The 18,707-nt window shown below is 31.0% G+C and overlaps 1 protein-coding gene across 1 annotated transcript; it reads right to left on the reverse strand.

Moving 5' to 3' along the window:
• Nucleotides 1-623: 623 nt before the first annotated feature.
• LOC122269214 (uncharacterized) lies at nt 624-8,232 on the reverse strand. The gene is made up of 4 exons (XM_071187062.1): nt 8,136-8,232; nt 5,272-5,379; nt 4,290-4,424; nt 624-2,237 (listed from the first exon to the last, which is right to left on the reverse strand). The coding sequence occupies exons 1-4, from the start codon at nt 8,191-8,193 to the stop codon at nt 931-933; spliced, it is 1,608 nt and encodes a 535-aa protein (XP_071043163.1). The 5' UTR covers nt 8,194-8,232; the 3' UTR covers nt 624-930.
• Between the last annotated feature and the right edge of the window lie 10,475 nt (nt 8,233-18,707).

Genomic DNA, 18,707 nt, shown 5'->3' on the forward strand with positions numbered 1-18,707 from the left:
GTCATAATGTAATTTTCTCTCTCTACACGTTTAATGCCACGTTAATTTTACGTGGCTTGCCCGTCTGGTCAAAGGCCAAAAGAACTACAAACTAAATTCGCAAATATTAGACAGATTTTGCTAGTTTTTTTAAAAGGTTTAGCATGACATATCTAAAAAAAAGTGGTGAATTATATAAGCCTACGAATTGTTTTGAAATAGTCGTGGGTAAAAATCTACTAAATTGAGCTTATTAAACCAAGTATCACAATTAATAAACTACCACTTGAAAATATTTATTCGCTGTCCGGAGCAGGTTGGTATCTCTGTGTATATAAATAAAACTATTTTTGTGTGTTCTATAATGCATTAATTTCCTCAAACCATTTTAGTAACGATAATAACATAAAAAAATTAAAAATTTACTAGAATTATGTGTTTCTAATAATCTTGGCTTCGCCGGTCACCGGTGACCCCCGTGGCATTCAACGTGTTAATTATTGATTTGATAAATTATTTTTTTGCTGTATTGTAACATACATTGTAAGAACAATATGTTGCACGTTTTCTAATTCTATATTCAACCATACTGTTTTGATGGCTTTTACGGTTGCAGTACTGTATTCCATTCTCTTATGAGGCTCGTAATACGACACCCCAAATATTTCTATAAGTTTAGATTAGGACTTATTAGAGGATAGTTAAAAAGGGCTTCACTCTTAGCTCTCTTACGGTTGCTACATTTTTAGCTCGTTTACAGTTGCTTATTTTTAGCTCTGTTACGGCTGGCATTATCTTGTTAGAAAACCCACTTCGACTTAAAAATTAGGTCGGAGTGAAGGCTGGAGGAAAAAGTATATATTTTAAATGTTTTATAGTATTGAGACTCAGATTAATTTCTTTATATACTATTCGTCTTTAAATTAAACGACTTTATTACGTTACAAGCAATCAATCTAAATAAAGAAGAGTTTTTTCCATATCTTCTGCATGGTTAAGCATATCTGTTCGATTGTCTTTAGTACTTATTGTTACATCATCAAATATTTCTGTAGTGGAACTACCTTTGTACTCTTCGTCAGCCTCATTAATATCCCTTAATCTAATATTTTGAATTTTTTTCAAAAACCATCTGGGCTGTCGGACAGTCGTAACGAAATCCCAACCGACATTAGAAGATGAGCGACTGAGGAAAAGAGGTGCTTTAAGTGGTCGAAAATGAAAGAACCTTTCTACATCTTGATTATCCTTCGTTTCTCCGTATGGCCAGTCACTTTCTATTATCTTCTTGACTTGGGTTACTGAAGAGTTCTTTTCCTTGTAGAAGGATCCCACCATCTTGGAATTGTTTTTCATCAAATCGCCATCTTGGTGTTTTTTGGCGCCAAAGTCTTCAGTGGGAGATATTTCACCAGTAAAAGTGGTTATTCCATCAGATGAGGATTTTGTGGCATTGAAATCGGTACTAGTGAGTGTCTCCAGACTGTAATCTGCATGCTCAGTAACAGGTGAATGATATTCTGGAGACTTTATAGTCTGTGAGTGGTGATCTGTAGATTTTATATTGTGTGAGTGGCGATCTGTAGGTTTTATACTGTGTGAGTAATAATCTGTAGGCGTTGAAACTCTCCAAGGATGATCTGTAGGTAATCTGTTTTTTTCTTGGTTGCTAGAAACAAATGTTTCAGTTGTTTTTGAAGGTCGCCCAGTAGTTTGGCTAAAATAAGAACTAATGTTCTCGAATGCACCAGAAGTAAGTATTCGAGGGGTATAGGTCTTGGATAGTTTATGTTTAAAATGTATTTTATGAATCTTGTGCGGCTGCTTCATAGTTTTGATTTTGTCAACTTTGAAATATTCAGTTGGTGTCATGATATTATAATTCCAAAAAGGAGTGCTTTTTGATGTCACAGGTATATTATTCGATGACACTGTATCCTGTTGAATTAAACTAGGAGTGATCTTAACTGTCTTTTTCTTGTCAGCTACAGGAAGAATCTTTTTTCTCCAAGTATATTTCCTTCGGTTGAAGCTGGTTTTGGATGTGGTTTTAACATGTTCATTGAATTGCATTGTCCGATCAAATAATGCTGTACTGAACTCGTTCGTAAAACCATTGAAATATTCTGTTGAGTTTTCTCCATTATCAACACTAAATACCTTTATAACTTCCTTTACTTCTTTTATAATTATCTTAGAGAGCTTAAGTTTCAATGCGCTGTGAACTGTATTTTTAACATTGTGACTGGAGAAGCTTGCTAGCAGGAGAAATTAATTATTAGGCCATTTATATCTAATTACTCAATACTGCATAACAAAGAGAAAAAAGAATTAAAATCGACTGTTTCTATTGTGTGAATGTAATAAATCACAGTGGGGTGCAGTTGTCATAAAAGTCCTCATAAATGTCCAGGCATTCGCAGTTTCGTTCTGAACTAGATGGCGTTGCAGATTGGAAGCACTATAAAACAAATTAAAATATTTACACGGGCGTTTGCTAAGTTTTTACGCAGACTACGTCACGTCGTTCATCTAAATAATGGAAATAGACTTGGGAGCTGGGTGTAAACAATAACAAGATTCGAAAACCGGAACAGAATATCTGAAACTGATGTATCTCTCCGCTTATGTTCTGCTTACGAGACGATGTGTAAACAGGCTTGATATTCTAGCCCAGAAAGCAAACAACCTTACGGCAACCTTGTGTCGGAATTTTCTTTTTACTGTCGCGAAAGTGTTTTTATGAAAGCCTTTTTTCAATAAAGCAAAAATATTGCAGTTTTAAACCTTTCATCCTAAAAGAATTAAAAATTATTTATTAAAGGTTCTTTAAAAAATGTTGTCACTTGTGTCCATAAAGACGTTTTAGCTGACTTCACACTTGCGGTAGCATCAAATTGAACTGTCCATTAAAATTTCAAGACAAGGTGGATTTTAGCTGAGCATGCAAGACTTCGCGAAAAGAAACCTTATAATTACCTAGATTTAAGATTATTTTCACCTTGAGACTAGCTTTATTGAAGAATTTTTCCACGCTTGAAATCCCTAAGTCAATCTCGATTTAAAGTTTTGGTATCGAAGGTTGTTTTCCAAGGTTTTGGATGAGGGTAATGTGCGTCACAGATCTCGCTTTAAGGTTAGAAGGTTTACACGTAAACAGCATAACAAGCATTTTTAGGTTTACATTAAAAGGTTTTTGCTGAGTGAAAATAAACCTTATTTTGATATCTGGGTAGGAAGTTTTATTATTGAGATTTGGATTTAAATAGCGCGTAATTTTATCATTCGCAAGATTTTTCTCGATTTCATTAATTCTAAAAGGTGGTGAGCCAATAGGTCGTAATAAATTCCAAAAGGTCGTAAGATAACTATATAGGTTTAAACCTAGAAATAAAGTTTAGACTTGTGCCATCTTTATCAACGCCTCCTATAACGCTCCGCACGTTTTCTTATAGGTAGTCCGATCAGACTACTATTACGAAAGAGCCATTTAATAAAAAATCTAGTAAAAATAAGAAAGTGGTAACAAATATTTGTCTAAAAAATTTTTTAATTTATGAATATCTTTGTTTTGTCTTATTTACTTGTCAACCACTACAGATTTAATTCTCAAATATATATGATAAATTTCTCTCAATAACTTTTAAAATAAAATTTGGTTTCATGAGCACAACTGGTTCATTTTTCAAATAGTCTGCGCAGACTACTTATTAAATACCGTGTGGAGGCTTTCTGATGTAGGAGGTGATGTCTCTATAGTTTGTCTACGGTAAGAACTCCCCAGTCACAAAGTCTGAGGCCTTCTTCTGCTATGGAAACAAGAAAAGCGCATATCAGGGAGGGTAGCTTCTCTTCACTCTAGGGCTAGCACAATAGAGCGGAGAAAAAGATTACCTTTCTCTCGGCGGCCCCAGCAAAAACCTGTCTTAACAACCCCACACCCCTACTTCAAATAGTTATACCTCGTTACCATAGTCGCCACCATGGATCCAGACGAATGTTCAGGGGAGTTCTTACTTTAGACAAACTATATACGGTTCTCCATTCATATTGAAATTATTGTTACCTTTTAAAAAATAAAAAGCAGAAAGTATAAAATCATAAGTATTCTTTCCATTTTTGTTGAATTTGGCTGTTTCTGGGACACATTCAAATAGCTCAGAAGTTAAACTAATAAATAATTAGCTCGTGATAAGGTTTAAAAACTATTTACCCTCCCTTTATTTGTTTTACTAACTTCCGATGTGTTTTCCTTTGTTGAAAAATTGGTTCGTTGAAATTTCTCATTCATAATGCGAAATTTATATTACCTGGAGTTTTTAAAGGACTTTCCCTTTGATTACGCGCTGAAAATTGTGAACTTCTGAGAACCTTCGGAGCTGTTTGATATTTTTTCTTGTAAAATGGAATACCTAACTTCCTTCTTCTAAAGCTTCTTTGAAAACCTATGCAAAAAAGTTATTCGTAATATTTATACTAAATTGCAATTTTAGAATTGCCTAAATTAAAACACAGAAGATTAATACAATAAATCAAGATATCAAAAGGTTGTGAGTTTGGTTTCAGTGAATTGGGCCTCCCTAGCCAGGTGGTCACTCTGATCCATCAAATGATCTGTCACGAGGAGGGAGCGGGTTCGAATGCCACTGTGATTCTGGGTGTATCTTTGTGATGTATCTCTCTAATATGTGCTATAATTTAATACACAACGCAATACATTTTATATGCATGGCGTAGCACTCGAGAGTCAGATGCATCAACTCTTAGCGACAGCAGCGCCACTTCCTTTTTCCGGAAGTTTATTTACAATCAAGCTAGTTTTAAGGACTCGCTCACATTTTCGGAGATTTTCCTCTTGGTGTATTGCAATTATAATGCAAACTTTTATTTCTTTTGAAATTTGTTAAACTGAATTTTTAAAAAAAATCTGGAATAAACTTTTTATTTTTTAATACTTAAGAATATGCAAAATAGAAGAGCAGATCCTTTATTTCGTATTGGATAGAAATTTTCTATTTGTGCTTGACGTGTTTTATTTTGCATTTTTTTGCTTAATTTGTTCCATTTTCGTTTAGATATTTTGGTGCTCCTCACACTATTATATTGATATATTTTGCTTTGGCTATTATAATACAGTAGTAGAAAGCACTCTTTTTTGCGGATATAATTGTTTGAGCTGATGACGAGATTATATATATATATATAATCTATTAATCTATATATATATATATATATATATATATATATACATAAAGAGGGAGAGAGAGCAAAAATATTTTTAAATTAACTTACCAGGTGAGTACACATGTACGGCATGACGCGTTCTTCTGGGCTGGTAAAAATTATGGTTTTCCAAAAATACTTGACTAAGAACTCCTTGACTTCTGTCAGCCAGCATTGCTGCAACACAGAAAATGAATAATGCTGTTTCCAATATTTTGTGTGTATAGCTGATTTTGAAAAACAATACTGCAATATAGGCACGTGTCCATAAATTAAAGATACTTGAGAATCACACTGAAAATGAGCTCTAAAGTAAAAATATCACTCGTAGAATCATGACACCCATCTTCAAAAGTAAATTTACAAATTGCAGGAAGCCACCATATAAGTTAGTACGCCACAAAGACGAGGGCGAAAGATAGGGATAATGAATGGTGGCAAAGAAATAAATTTATTCACAAGTGTTCTGTTAGCCAATCAGTGCCATAAGACAGAGGACGCATGTGGACAGAGGACGCATGATTTTTTTAAGTGGTAGAATCTTCCGCTGCTTGGAATAAGGACGTACTCAGATAGAAGTATCCGAGGGACTTGGAATTGTACAAAGTGTTATCTCTAGACTTTGGCAACGATTCCAAGATGATGAATTTGTCAATGCATCTTACAGTACAGGTTAAAAAGCCGAATGCAGACCAGTATTTAGCAGTAAGTGCCAAACGAAGCTGACGGAGCACAGCATCCGAGAAGTCTCGTCTGCTATCTGCTGCCACGGGTACAACAGTTTTAGAGCGAATCATGTACAGACGTTTGGGAAATATATGCTCGTACCCAGGTTAACATTTTTGATGGTTTTACCATTGATGAACCAACATAATCGTGATGGTAACCAACATAAGAAACCATCACCCCGATGTAGGAATTCGGACTGATTTATGATGGTCCAACAAAAGAATAGAAACTTGTTTTGATGGTTTGCTCATGTTGAACCACCAGAAATTTTCATCACAGTTTCTTGGAAATCAAATGTTGGAAAGATTATGAACCACCATCACCCCAATGTAGGAATTTGGTTTGATTTTTGATTGGCCAACATTAAAAAAACAAAACAAATTGTTTTGATGGCACATTCCTGCTAAACCAACAATAATTCTCATTAAACCATCATGGAAATGTATAGATGGAACCATCATGGATTGTTCGTCCGTGAGAATCAAACTTTTCTTGATGGTGGTAAAAATTATGGTTTTCCAAAAAAACACTTGACTTCGAACTCCTTGACTTCTGTTTGCCAGCACTGTTGATCCCTGAGAATTCTACTCTAATACTATTTAAAAATATTTTTTGTCTGAAAAAAAATTTTTTTGGGTGTAAAATTAGGTTCAGACAAAAAAAAATAGTATTAAAATTTCATCATAGTATTAGAGTTGAGTCATGGATTGATAGAAGTATTAGAGTAGAGTCTTGGAATGATAGAAGTATTAGAGTAGAGTCATGGAATGATAGAAGTATTAGAGTAGAATCATGGAATGATGAACTCATAATGGAAAATGTTAGATGATGGTGATCTTCAAATGATGTTGGACCATCATGAATCGCACTAAAACCAACATAAACCAAAAAATGTTTTGATGGAACCATCAAGAATTTTGACTTGGGTAGGCATGTCAGGTGTGCTCATCTCAACTCACTGTTGCCAGCGATTAGCCTGGAGTAGAGAGCATGCAATGTGGATATCGTTACAGTGTGATGTTTTCCAAAATGAGTCCTTCAGTCTGATTCACGCCGGACTTTCAAATGAACAAAGCCAGAACAAGACAACATAATTGAAAGACACTGTTACGGTAATGCAGGGCTGCTAGTTTGGGATATAATTACACTGGGCTAAAGATTAGATCTGCATGTTTAAATCGGAATTTATCTGGATAACATTCCGAAACAACATGTACGTTTGTTCAGGATTCCCATAGTATCAGAATTTGTGTTTATGGATGACAACGCCCGTGTTTATCGAGCAAACATCGCATATTATCCGTATGGAATAGCCAGCATTCGCACCTGACTTGAATCCAATAGAGCATATGTTGTGGGACATGCTTAGCCGACCAGAAAAATTGCATTCGAAAAATTGTAGCTCCGCTCTTTCTATCAGTTTTCGGACGTACTGCATATGTACACTTATTGAAGTTCCAATTTAATTTCTATTTTTTTTTTCCTTTTTTTCTGTCTGAACACAATTTTACTCCCAAATTTTTTTTTTTGTTGAACAAAATATATTTTTAAGCCAGAAATGTTCATTTATATTAAAGAACAATGTTAATTAGTTTAGTTCTCTTAAAATATCTTTTATATTAAAAACAAATATATATTAAATATATATTTCAATATATGTATGTATTTTAATATATATTTTAAAATATAATAAAAACAATGTGGTCACAAAAAGGCGAACCTTAAAATGTCTCTTTTTGTTGCTCTGTACTTTACTCTTTCGTGTGTACTGAAGGTTAAAATTATTCTAAATTGAAATTTTAAATCCAAGAATAAAATAGAAAAGCATATGCTTTATCAGCACTTTCAATACAAAAGTAAAATCTATCAGAAAATCCTGAAAAACGGTGCGATATTTCGGTTCAACATCATAGTGTCTTGTAAAAAATGTAAAAATGCAGAACTGCCACCCATTTTTATACTTCAATGAAATTGTAGGAAGTAGACAAGCGCACTTAAACGCAAGAAAGGTGATACTAAACCATACGCAATGCCTGGACGATATGCATAGGCTTATTTTGCAAACAAATCTAGTTTGTATCCAAAACTTTTTATATAACTAAATTTTAATGCTGTCAGCTTTAGAAATAATACGACAACAAAATTGAAAAAACTATACCATTGATAGGTTTCGTTATAATTTATTATAAATATTTTGAACTTACTTTGATGTATAAGCGAATCTAAAAAGACAATGAAGACTATTTTAAAATTCGATGACATCTTCAGACAGAGGAAATGTATTTTAATGTGGACGCAAGCAGAAACAGTTTAAAAATTGCAACAATTGAAAATAAATCTTATTGTATTTAAAAGATGACAAACTCTACAATGAGATCGACATTGTTCATCTTGATATGTTTTCAAAACAGCTGTTTATGTACTTTATTGTTTGTGATACTTTTAATACGTCTTATAAAAATGTGCCAAAAGATGTAAAGTATATTGGTCAAGAAAGGACTATTTTTAAACAATTTTTTTTTTTTTTGTGCAAATAAACTTATGCTTATAATACTCTAAATTTAAATTTCTCTTTACTGAAAATTAATTTTTTGTTATTAATGTTCTAAAATGTTTAGATATTTAAAGAACAGTGTAGAGCAATATGAAACTCTTGAAAAAGACTCTTGACATTTTCTTTTGTTATTTAATTAAATTTCTTTATTATGAATTTTATATATATATATANTATATATATATATATATACGAGCCGTCGTCGAATACTACTAATGCTCCATAGCCTTGTAATTTTGAACCCATTCCAGAAAACAGTGGAACTTCTGGATCAAGTATAGGGAGAAATTAGCCTTCGTGAAGGACTTTTTGATGGAACTATCCCGCATTTGGAAGAAGTGGAAGACTGAGAGAATCTGCCTCGGTTAGGTTGACAGCAAGGGAACTTTAACCTATGATCCGTCTACCACTGAGGATATTTCACATCAGCACTGTGGTCGGTTCAAGCTGGATGCGGAATTCTTATCGGCCAGTCATTGCATGGATTCGAACCCGGATCACCTCACTGGAAGGCGAACGCCATCGTTAGCCATCGTTGCTCAATTACATTGTATTAACGGTATTGCATTAGCATAATAATTTTGGGTTATTAATAAAGTCTACTATCTACATCTTATAGTGGTGTGAGGCCTCTTCATTCGCCATCTTAGATTTCAACTTGCGTTTCATTGAATTTTTATTTTATTATTTTTTTATTAAAAAAAAAGCATTTGATTATAAAGCATCACTCTCCAGTAACGGTTTCCAATTTTTTTCAGTTACGGAACCCTAAATAATTAACCTTTTCTCAGGGGAACCCTGACTTTATAAATAAAGTTTATAAAGGTAATTGCGAACGTTATAGCCTATATAAGACTATTTTAAAAATATTCGCTCAGAAAAATGAAGATTTTTTTGAAATCGTTTTATCATTAATAATCTTAAATTTGGTTTAATGAGACATTTAAATTTTCAGCCCTTGTGCAACACTTCTAGTAATGAATTTATTTTTCGTGTATAAGTTAAAAATGAACAAAATGAGCCTAATTATAGTTTACATATAGATGAAAACTTAAAAGTACTGCTATAAACGTTAAAAATGGTTATTAGGATATTTCTTCATTAAAGAATTTAATTATTTTGTTTTGAATTGGAAGCGTGATATCAAATACTAATGTAATATTTTGTAAATGCTTATTCTTAGCATATTAGTATTTTTCTTTAATAAGGAATTTAATTATTTTATTTTGAATTGGAAAGCGCGATAGGAAATACTCAGGTAATATTTTATAAATGCTTATTCTTTTCATTATTAGTTCCTTATAGTGTTGTCAGAAAGATATTTCATTCGAAAAAATGTCATTTCTATTTCATTGGCACTTTACTTGAATTTATTTCATAAAGGCAAACGAAAGAGTAAATAAATATAGAATTATAGGTTGGATGGTTATAATCAATTTAAAAAGTACTAACTCGTGGAACCTCTTTAACTCTTCAACGGAACCCTAGTCTTCTGCGGAACACCATTTGGGAACCGATGCTCTACAGCTCTATACTTTTCAGAAAAGTTTGAAAATTAACGTGTTGCCTTATTAGATTAGAAAATTGATAATTTTTGGAACTGTTACAGATTTTTTCTCAGAAGTGTAAAGCAGTAAAATTATGAATAAGTAATTTAAAACTACACATTTGTTCGTTTTTAGATGTTTCAACTAATGAAAACCAATTTTGATGATGCTAAAAAATCCTTTTTTTTTAAACATAAATTACGTACAAGCAAGGTTATTTATTGAAAATTTAAAAACAGACAAATGTTTAATACAAAAAATAAAAATATATAGAATACGACACACCTTTAATTTGTTATCGGATGGCGGCCTTACATTTTACATGTTTTGAAAAACGCTACGAAATAGAGGGAATATCAACAATCAACGTAATTGTGTAAATTAACTTAAGAGGAAGAAAGCATAATTAGAATTTTCCCTCCTCACCCCCACTCCTACGGCAGTTAACTTCGGTCTGGTGGTATAATAAGGCTTTAGGCCTCTTAATACATTTATGTTTCAATTAAGCTTTTTTTAAGTTACCCTTTCCTAAGTTAAGCAAGCAGTGACAGTGACATGCTAAAAAATAACAAATTATGAAACAGACTATATTTCAACACGAGCGAGCCAGTAGTACAACTGGGAACTAATAGATGGAGCCACTAAAATGTTGAGTACAATGGGGAAAAAATGATAATAGTAGTTTTGTTTTAAATTATAGAAAAAGAAAAAAAGTTTAGTAAAATAAGATTTATTCAGTCATTATATCAAAAACGAAATGGGATTATTCTTGAAAGTAGGTTAAATTTCTACATTTTTGTAAAAAAATTTTTTTGCAGTCTTAAATTTTATGCTTTGACATTTTTCAAAGAAGAAAAAAAAAAAAAGGAACATTGATTTCTGCAAATCGTTTGGAGCTAAAGGACGTTTTATAAATAACGAAAAATTGAGAAAACGCTTAACTAAGAATTTTTAAAGGGTTCCAAATGGAGTGAACGTATGATCAGTGGTTTGGCGCGTGAATATAGGGTTTAGCTTACACTTTTTAAGCTGATTCTCAGTACTGTTTCCAGGTGAGTTCTTCGTAAATGTTAGGAATTCCAACTTGGTAGTTGTACAATACACAGAAATACCTTGCCTTATAAATGTAATTATCACTTATTCACCGTTTTGTTATTGTGAAACGGTAACTAAACATCTTAATGGAAATAAAATACATATAAGGTAATATCATGCGATTATTTTATAATATTAATAAAGAACATTTTCAGAGCATTTAGCTTTATAAAATCACCAATACTGAACGCGCAATAGAAATAGAGAATAATGGTTAAAGGAATAAAAAATAAATATTAAAGGAATAAGAAATAAAGGAATAAAAAATAAATGTACCTTAAACAAGGGGAAAATGAATAATTTACAGGTAAACGCCATTACGACTTTTATTAGTTTTAATCTAATGACAGAAAAGATTTTTGGTTCATCTTTGTTAATTGTGGGATCATTTTCTGCAAAATAGCAATGCGACCACTTTGTTTTTAAATTGTTGGAAAAATATCATAGCCATCGATTCTAATGGATTTTCCGGAAAATTTATTCTTTATAACTGCGATGTTGTGAAAAGTGCTATAATAAAAAGAGTGGGTATTTTCTTATTTAAGCTACTACATAATACTTAAAAAAAATCGCGATTCCGTCATTACAGTATTCATATGAGATTTGTGTTATTAATAAATTCCGGAAGCACACAAAACCGTATCTTCATAAAAAAGCATCTATCGGAGGTAGATATGCATGTTTTGTTTTAGCAAGATAAAAACTAATCTAATAATTGTGCTAATAATAGTTTTTATCTTTTTGTGAAAGAATTATCTTCAAATGAGGACTCCAGAAATTAATAGATTACAGGGAAAACAAAGCTTTTCCCAGTGATAGTAACAGTAAGAAAATAATATGTAGTTTGAAAAACTACTCTCAATAAATGCAATATCCTGATAAATATATCAAGTTGTGAAATCAATGATTTCGTTTTCTTTGCGGTAGCACAGGCTTTTGTATTGCAATATCGACGATATTTTCCAAAATTTTCTAAGGACCGTACGAATCCTGATATTTTAGTTAAGAACGAGTTTTTCAATTCGCATGTCACAACCACTTTGGATAACCATTCTTGGAAACAACAACAGTTGGCAGATATATTTTGCTGAACTAACAAGCTATAAAAATTTCATTTTCTTACGAGCTAGCAAGCAAAATTAATGTGCCCCTCTTAGAATAAATTTACTCAGAAGTATATTTTATACTTTTGTTACAAGATCAACCATTTTTTGTCGAGCGGTTTTATTATCCTATTTTTTCGATTTTTAAGGGTTTATCATGACTCCATTCTTAGAGTTTTTATTGATATAAAACAGTTTTAAAGTACCAATTATTTATATTACTGACAAAATGTACAAGAACATGATTTATATATNAGGGTGTAGTTAAACGCTAAACTTAGAAGCGTTTACTCTATTCATGAATTATTTTCGCCAACTCTGCCATACGTAAAACAACCGCCAGATTGGTATTTTTTGTTTACAATTGAGCAGAGGTTTGATTTTGTCTCGCACGGTGCTAAACATCTCGAAAAAAAAGAAGTAAAAAAGAAACAGAAGAAAGAATGAAAACCATTTATAGTTTTTGTTGCATATTAAAGATAGTTATATTCTCATAAAGAGATTTACATAAATCTGTTTTATATTTAATTTCTAATGGCTGCGGTATTGTTAAGCCTAGTTCGAACTCTCTATTCTCTCTGTGCTGTGTGTATATTTAAACAAAACTAATCTTAAGAAATATTATGTAATATGCAACTGAAATCAACAATTCTTGTTTTATATTGTATCGTAAAAATAACTTTACTGAATCTTATGCGCATCATATCTTACTGTAATTATAAATTTAGAGTTACTGAACCAAGAAGACGGCTACTTAACACTTAGTAACGTAAAAAAAATCCTCCTTGGCTCTTGGTGTAGTCAAATACTTAGATCCAAGAGTTATGTATGGTTAGTTTAAATGAAGGTTTACAAAATAAAATGCGCAACTATAATACACACTTTTATTTCTTTTAAAATTCGCGTTATTTTCTGAACTAACACCAATAAAACACTAGTCAAAAGTCTTTTTTTAAGAAAAAGGTAATAATATTTCTTTTTTTGGGAGAAAAAAAAATATTTCCCCTCTACTCTTTGCTGCTTTTCAAAGGCTCTGTTGGCGCATAAAATGACGTTTTTTGTGCTATTTTCGCAACTGCTGTGCAGCATTTATTCACGACTGTCAAATTTAGCCAATCTTTAGCCAGAGCCCTCTTAATTTTGGCGCAAAACGCCTATAAGAAGAGATCTAATTCTTTATTATCTGAAAAGTGACACTGCATTATTTAAATTCATAAAAATTTGCAAAGATTTAAAATTATTCATTGATTTTAACAATCTTCATCTAGATGGAAATATCTTTCAGAATCGGTGGTTTTTAACAACACATTACAAATTAAATGAAATAAAATCGTTCAGTCTAAAATAGTGATGTACAACAAATCAAAATTATTTTTTCGAAAAATATCTAATTTTTACTCTATAGTAATTTTGATTTTATATCTTCGAACTAAAATGATATATATGGCACGGCGAAAGACCGAAATCGGTGGTTGTTGACTTTCACCGGTGAATGTCGACAAACACCCAAATACGGCGGTGAAAGATCGACTATTTCATTACATTCTTGTACATTCGGACCCTCACCGGTGTATGTCGACAATCACAGATATGCTTTGATGAATGTCCGAAATATTTATTACATTCCATTTGATATCAATTTATTCGTGGATATAATTACATTTATTCGCTATTTTAACCCTACACTGATGTTTTTTTAAGGTTAAGTGCCACAGCCCGGTATACCCTACACTGATTTTTTTTTAAGGTCAAGTGCCATTGCCCGGTATATATTTGCCCGATACTCCAAACACTGATGTTTCTTCTAATCTATCGTCAGCAAGTATTAAAATATAGAATAAGTATAAATTTATCAAATAAATATAATAATATTAACGAATAAATTAATATAAAATTGGATATAACAAATATTTCGGACATTCACCAAAGCGAACTATGTGATTGTTGACATTCACCGGTGAGAGTCAGAAATAAGGGTATTTAGCAAATATTTCGGACATACACCAAGCGACTACGTGAATGTCGACATTCTCCAGATTTCGGTGTTTCACCGTAACATATATATTAATGTGTCAAAATAGCTTCGAGACAAATAGTCCAATTTGAAAGTTTCATGCACTCATTATGTAATATAATGATATGCTAGTCTTAAAATGACACATCATTCTCAAATGTGACAAAGTTCAATCTTAATAAATTTATAACGAATAAATATTTGAAAGGAAAATCGAATTATTAAATAAAAGTTCTCTGCGCTTACATTCGTTCGATTGTAAAGTTGATTCCGTTAACTTTTAGTTCCGTCAACTAAAAGTTGGGATTAGTATCAAATTGGAAGATTAACTCCAAAGGGAATCTGCAGTTATGTTTATTAAACCTTTAGATTCGCTAAGTAATAGATTTTGGCTGAAGCGAAAACAGACCATCCATTTATGGTCTTGCATTTTGAGTTGTTGACGAGAAGTCGTGCTCTAAGGACTATTTCAAATTTCGAGAGTGTTAACATGATTTATCTAACATATTTTATTAAAGGAAACCATGTTATTGGTTTCGAAATTACATAAAATATGTGACAAATACAAAAGATTACCTTAACTGAAAGTTAATTTTACTTAAAAGTATACTCTTAGAAAACTGAATAATTTCTTTGGTGATAGCTGTTTTCAAAGTTGAATTCGAAAATTTTAATTAAACATTTAAGCTATAATTTTAATTGAAGATCTGTGCTGGATGATTGCACAAGTTTGAATCGTATCGTGACTGCTAAAAACAAGAACTCATCGTCAATAAAAATTTCCGAAGCGATGAAGAGTTTCAGGTTTAATTTAAATTCTGTGCTAATACAAACTATAAGGGAGCAAGCAAAAATTATCTACAAAGTTAATCGTGATTAAAAACCTGTAGAAAATTAATGGGCTGCAGAAAGAGGAAAAATTCTTTCATATTTTCTTCAGAATTTATTTTAAGAGGATTCCTCAGTGGAGCTAGTTTTTAATTAATTTTATTTTATCATGCAAACTTTAATTTACAGTAATTTTTTTCTAATCAATTACTATTAAGTAGAAATAAATGATCGCATGTGTCTCTGTTAATATATGTATTACTGACATTTTATAGAATGCCTGGCTTTTTTTAGGCCGAGTAGGAAAGATGACAATTATTAGGTACTTTGCTCAATCATTCCATAGGAATGCTTTGACTTTCTATACTCAAATGATCTCTGTACTAAGTATGGAATATGAGAATTATTATTTGCTTTGATTAGTCAATGTGTATAGAATACCTACATGTTTCTTTTATTAGTCTTTCTACAGAATGCCTAGGCAAGGTATGAAATATAAATAGTTTCATACTTTACCAGTTTGTTATTAATTGTTCTATGAAATGCCTATGCTTATTACCTTCTGATCTGTTAAGCCTAGTTAAAATTTCTCTTAATATTCTCTCTGACCTTAGTGTATGTTTGATGATTAACAAACTAATTTTATTTTTAAAATAAGTGTAAATATGCATCCTAAATCAATGATTCTTACTTTACATTGCATCGTAAAAATTAACGTTTAATATCTTTTTGCTTCTGATCTGTTAAGCCTAGTTCGAATTCTAAATATTCTCTCTGAACTTCAGTGCATGTTTGATGATTAACGAACTAATTTTATTTTCAAAATGAGTGTAAATTAATGATTCTAACTCATTTTACTTTTAAAATGAGTGCAATTAATGATCCTAACTTTACATTGCATCGTAAAAATTAACATTTAATATCTGTTTGCTTCTGATCTGTTAAGCCTAGTTCGAATTCTTCTTAATATTATCTCTGACCTTAGTGTATGCTTGATGATTAATGAACTATTTCTAAATTTGTGTTCTCTAAATGTATGTATTTCTAAAATGAGTGTAAATATGCATCCTAAATTAATGATTCATACTTTACATTGCATCGTAAAAATTAACATTTAATATCGATTTGCTTCTGATCTGTTAAGCCTAGTTCGAATTCGTCTTAATATTCTCTCTAACCTTGGTGTATGTTTGATGATTAACGAACTAATTTTATTTTTAAAATGAGTGTAAATATGCATCCCAAACTAATTCTTACTTTACATTGCATCGTAAAAATTAATTTACTGCGTATCATATTTCCGCAATTATAAATTTTAGTGCTACCGAATACAAAAAATGTTGGCATCTACTTGATACCCAGAGGAGTCCAAAAACACATTCTTGGTGATTCACTACAGAAAAAACTTGTTGCTTAGTGTACTGACACTATTCCATTTTTGGTGTGAAGTACACTAAAATATTTTCAGTGTACATTTATGTAAAAATATGCAATAAATGGAACAACAATTTATTCAACAGAACTTTATTATTCAAATCGAAAAAACGACGAAGAAATATTTCAAGAGCTCAACACAGAGAGCTTTTAAAGAGAACATAACAAACAAGACTTGAACTTCTATCTGAAGTTTTGTCATGCGCGCTATGAACAATACACACAACAATCATTCATATTTTGTTTTTAAATTTTCAAATTAATCGACAATGCCGTTGGTGCAGATTATACAATTCTTGGGATCTATTGCAGTAAACAACAGCTAAATCTAGTAATGTTCATACGTTATACATGCTTTGAGAATCTAGAGTCTGAATCGCCTTTCAGAAATCAATCAAGTCATCTAAGCAAGTTTTGTTACAAATATACACTTTTCACCATGATAAAAGCTTCTTTCTCACAATTTAACAAGTCGCGCAACTAATTGGTGAAATATAAACAGGTCACTGCGACGAAAGTAAACATTGAAGAAACACTGCAATTTTTCTTAATTAATTAATCAATAACTGATATTTGTATTCAATTTAATGCTTATTTTTTTCCCTTTTGTATAGTGTGTTAAAATAAACTCCAACGGCCAAAGAATAGGAATTCTAAGAGAAACCGCTGACTGCATTGTCAGTAAATCAAATAAAAGAAAATTATTCTTGATAAAATGCTCCAAAATCAATAATGAAAGTTCTCATGCCAGTAAGTTAAAAAAAACATTACACCTGATAAAATACTTAAGTTTATTAATGAAAATTCTCATGTTGGTAAAGCATATAAAAAAAAATTTCACCTGATAAGATGCTCAAAATCATTAATAAAAATTCTTACGTTGGTAAATCAAATGAAAGAAAACTACATCTCATGAAATTCTTAAAGTCATTAATAAAAGTTCTCATTTCAGTAAAAAAAAAAAATTCCCTGATAAAGTACTTAAAATCATTAATGAAAAATTTCGCGTTGGTAAATCAAATGAAATAAAATTTGCATCTGATAAAATACTCAAAATCATTAAATCAAATGCCCATGTTGGTAAATCAAATGGTAAGAAAAATTACACCTGATAAAATGCTCAAAATCATTAATAAAATTCTCATGTTAGCAAATCAAACAAAAAAAAGAAGAAAAGAAAATTACACCTAATAAAATGCTCAAAATCATTAATAAAAATTCTCATGTCAGTAAATCAAAAAATAATTATAAATAAAAGAAGAAGTAAAGAAAATCACACCTGATTAAATACTCAAAATCATTAATGAAAATTCTCATGTTGGTAAATCAAATGATAGAAAATTACACCTGATAAAATGCTCAAAATCAATAATAAAAATACTTAATCAATAATAAAAATACCCCAGAACAAATAAACAGTTTTTTATTTAATGAATTCGAGCAACTAGGGTCACAAAATTAAGTACTAAACTTTATATTAAGTAGTAACCCTAACGAAATTTAATGAAACGAATATATAAAATCGAAATAAACAAATTTGTTTTTCAAAAATTGCAGCGTTTTGTCAATTTTGTTTCAGTTTTGTCAATAACACACACAAAAAAAAATTTTTTTTTGCATCATTTTCCTTTCATTACCAAAAAAGTACATGTCACTAATAACAAAACTACAATAATTTATATACATTAAAAAAAAACACGATTGCAAGCGAAATGTTTAAATTCTGGCAAATTCTCCAAATTTTAAATTGGTATCCATTATATATATTTGATTCTATTATATTTTAGTAGTTTAATACATAATTGGGTCTAAAAAACATTAAATTTGCAAACATAATTTATTTACTTTTTAATTATTATCTTGTTTGCCTTCTTCTAAAAATTCCAGAAGATCTATAAAAAAAAACTGCGCTTGACAGCATGTTGTTACGCAATTGATTTTTATTTTCTTTTTATTTAAATAAAGGAAAACATTAAAATAGAAAATTATATAATTTAATTGCTTAATACAATGCAACAAATTTTTTGTTCGCAATCTTTTCTTAAAACAGGTTACTTTTCCAATTTTAGGCCTTTCTTTTATATCACAATCTTTTACTTTTCGCAAGCTTGCTTACCTTGATCATCTATACAGTTAATGTTTTTCTCTTTTAGCATTACCACTTCCATTTATGAAGCAGAAAAAAAATTGGATTTAAGGCT

Source organism: Parasteatoda tepidariorum, chromosome 1 (genome assembly GCF_043381705.1).
Source record: "Parasteatoda tepidariorum isolate YZ-2023 chromosome 1, CAS_Ptep_4.0, whole genome shotgun sequence".
In the NCBI taxonomy this organism is placed as follows: Eukaryota; Metazoa; Arthropoda; class Arachnida; order Araneae; family Theridiidae; genus Parasteatoda; species Parasteatoda tepidariorum.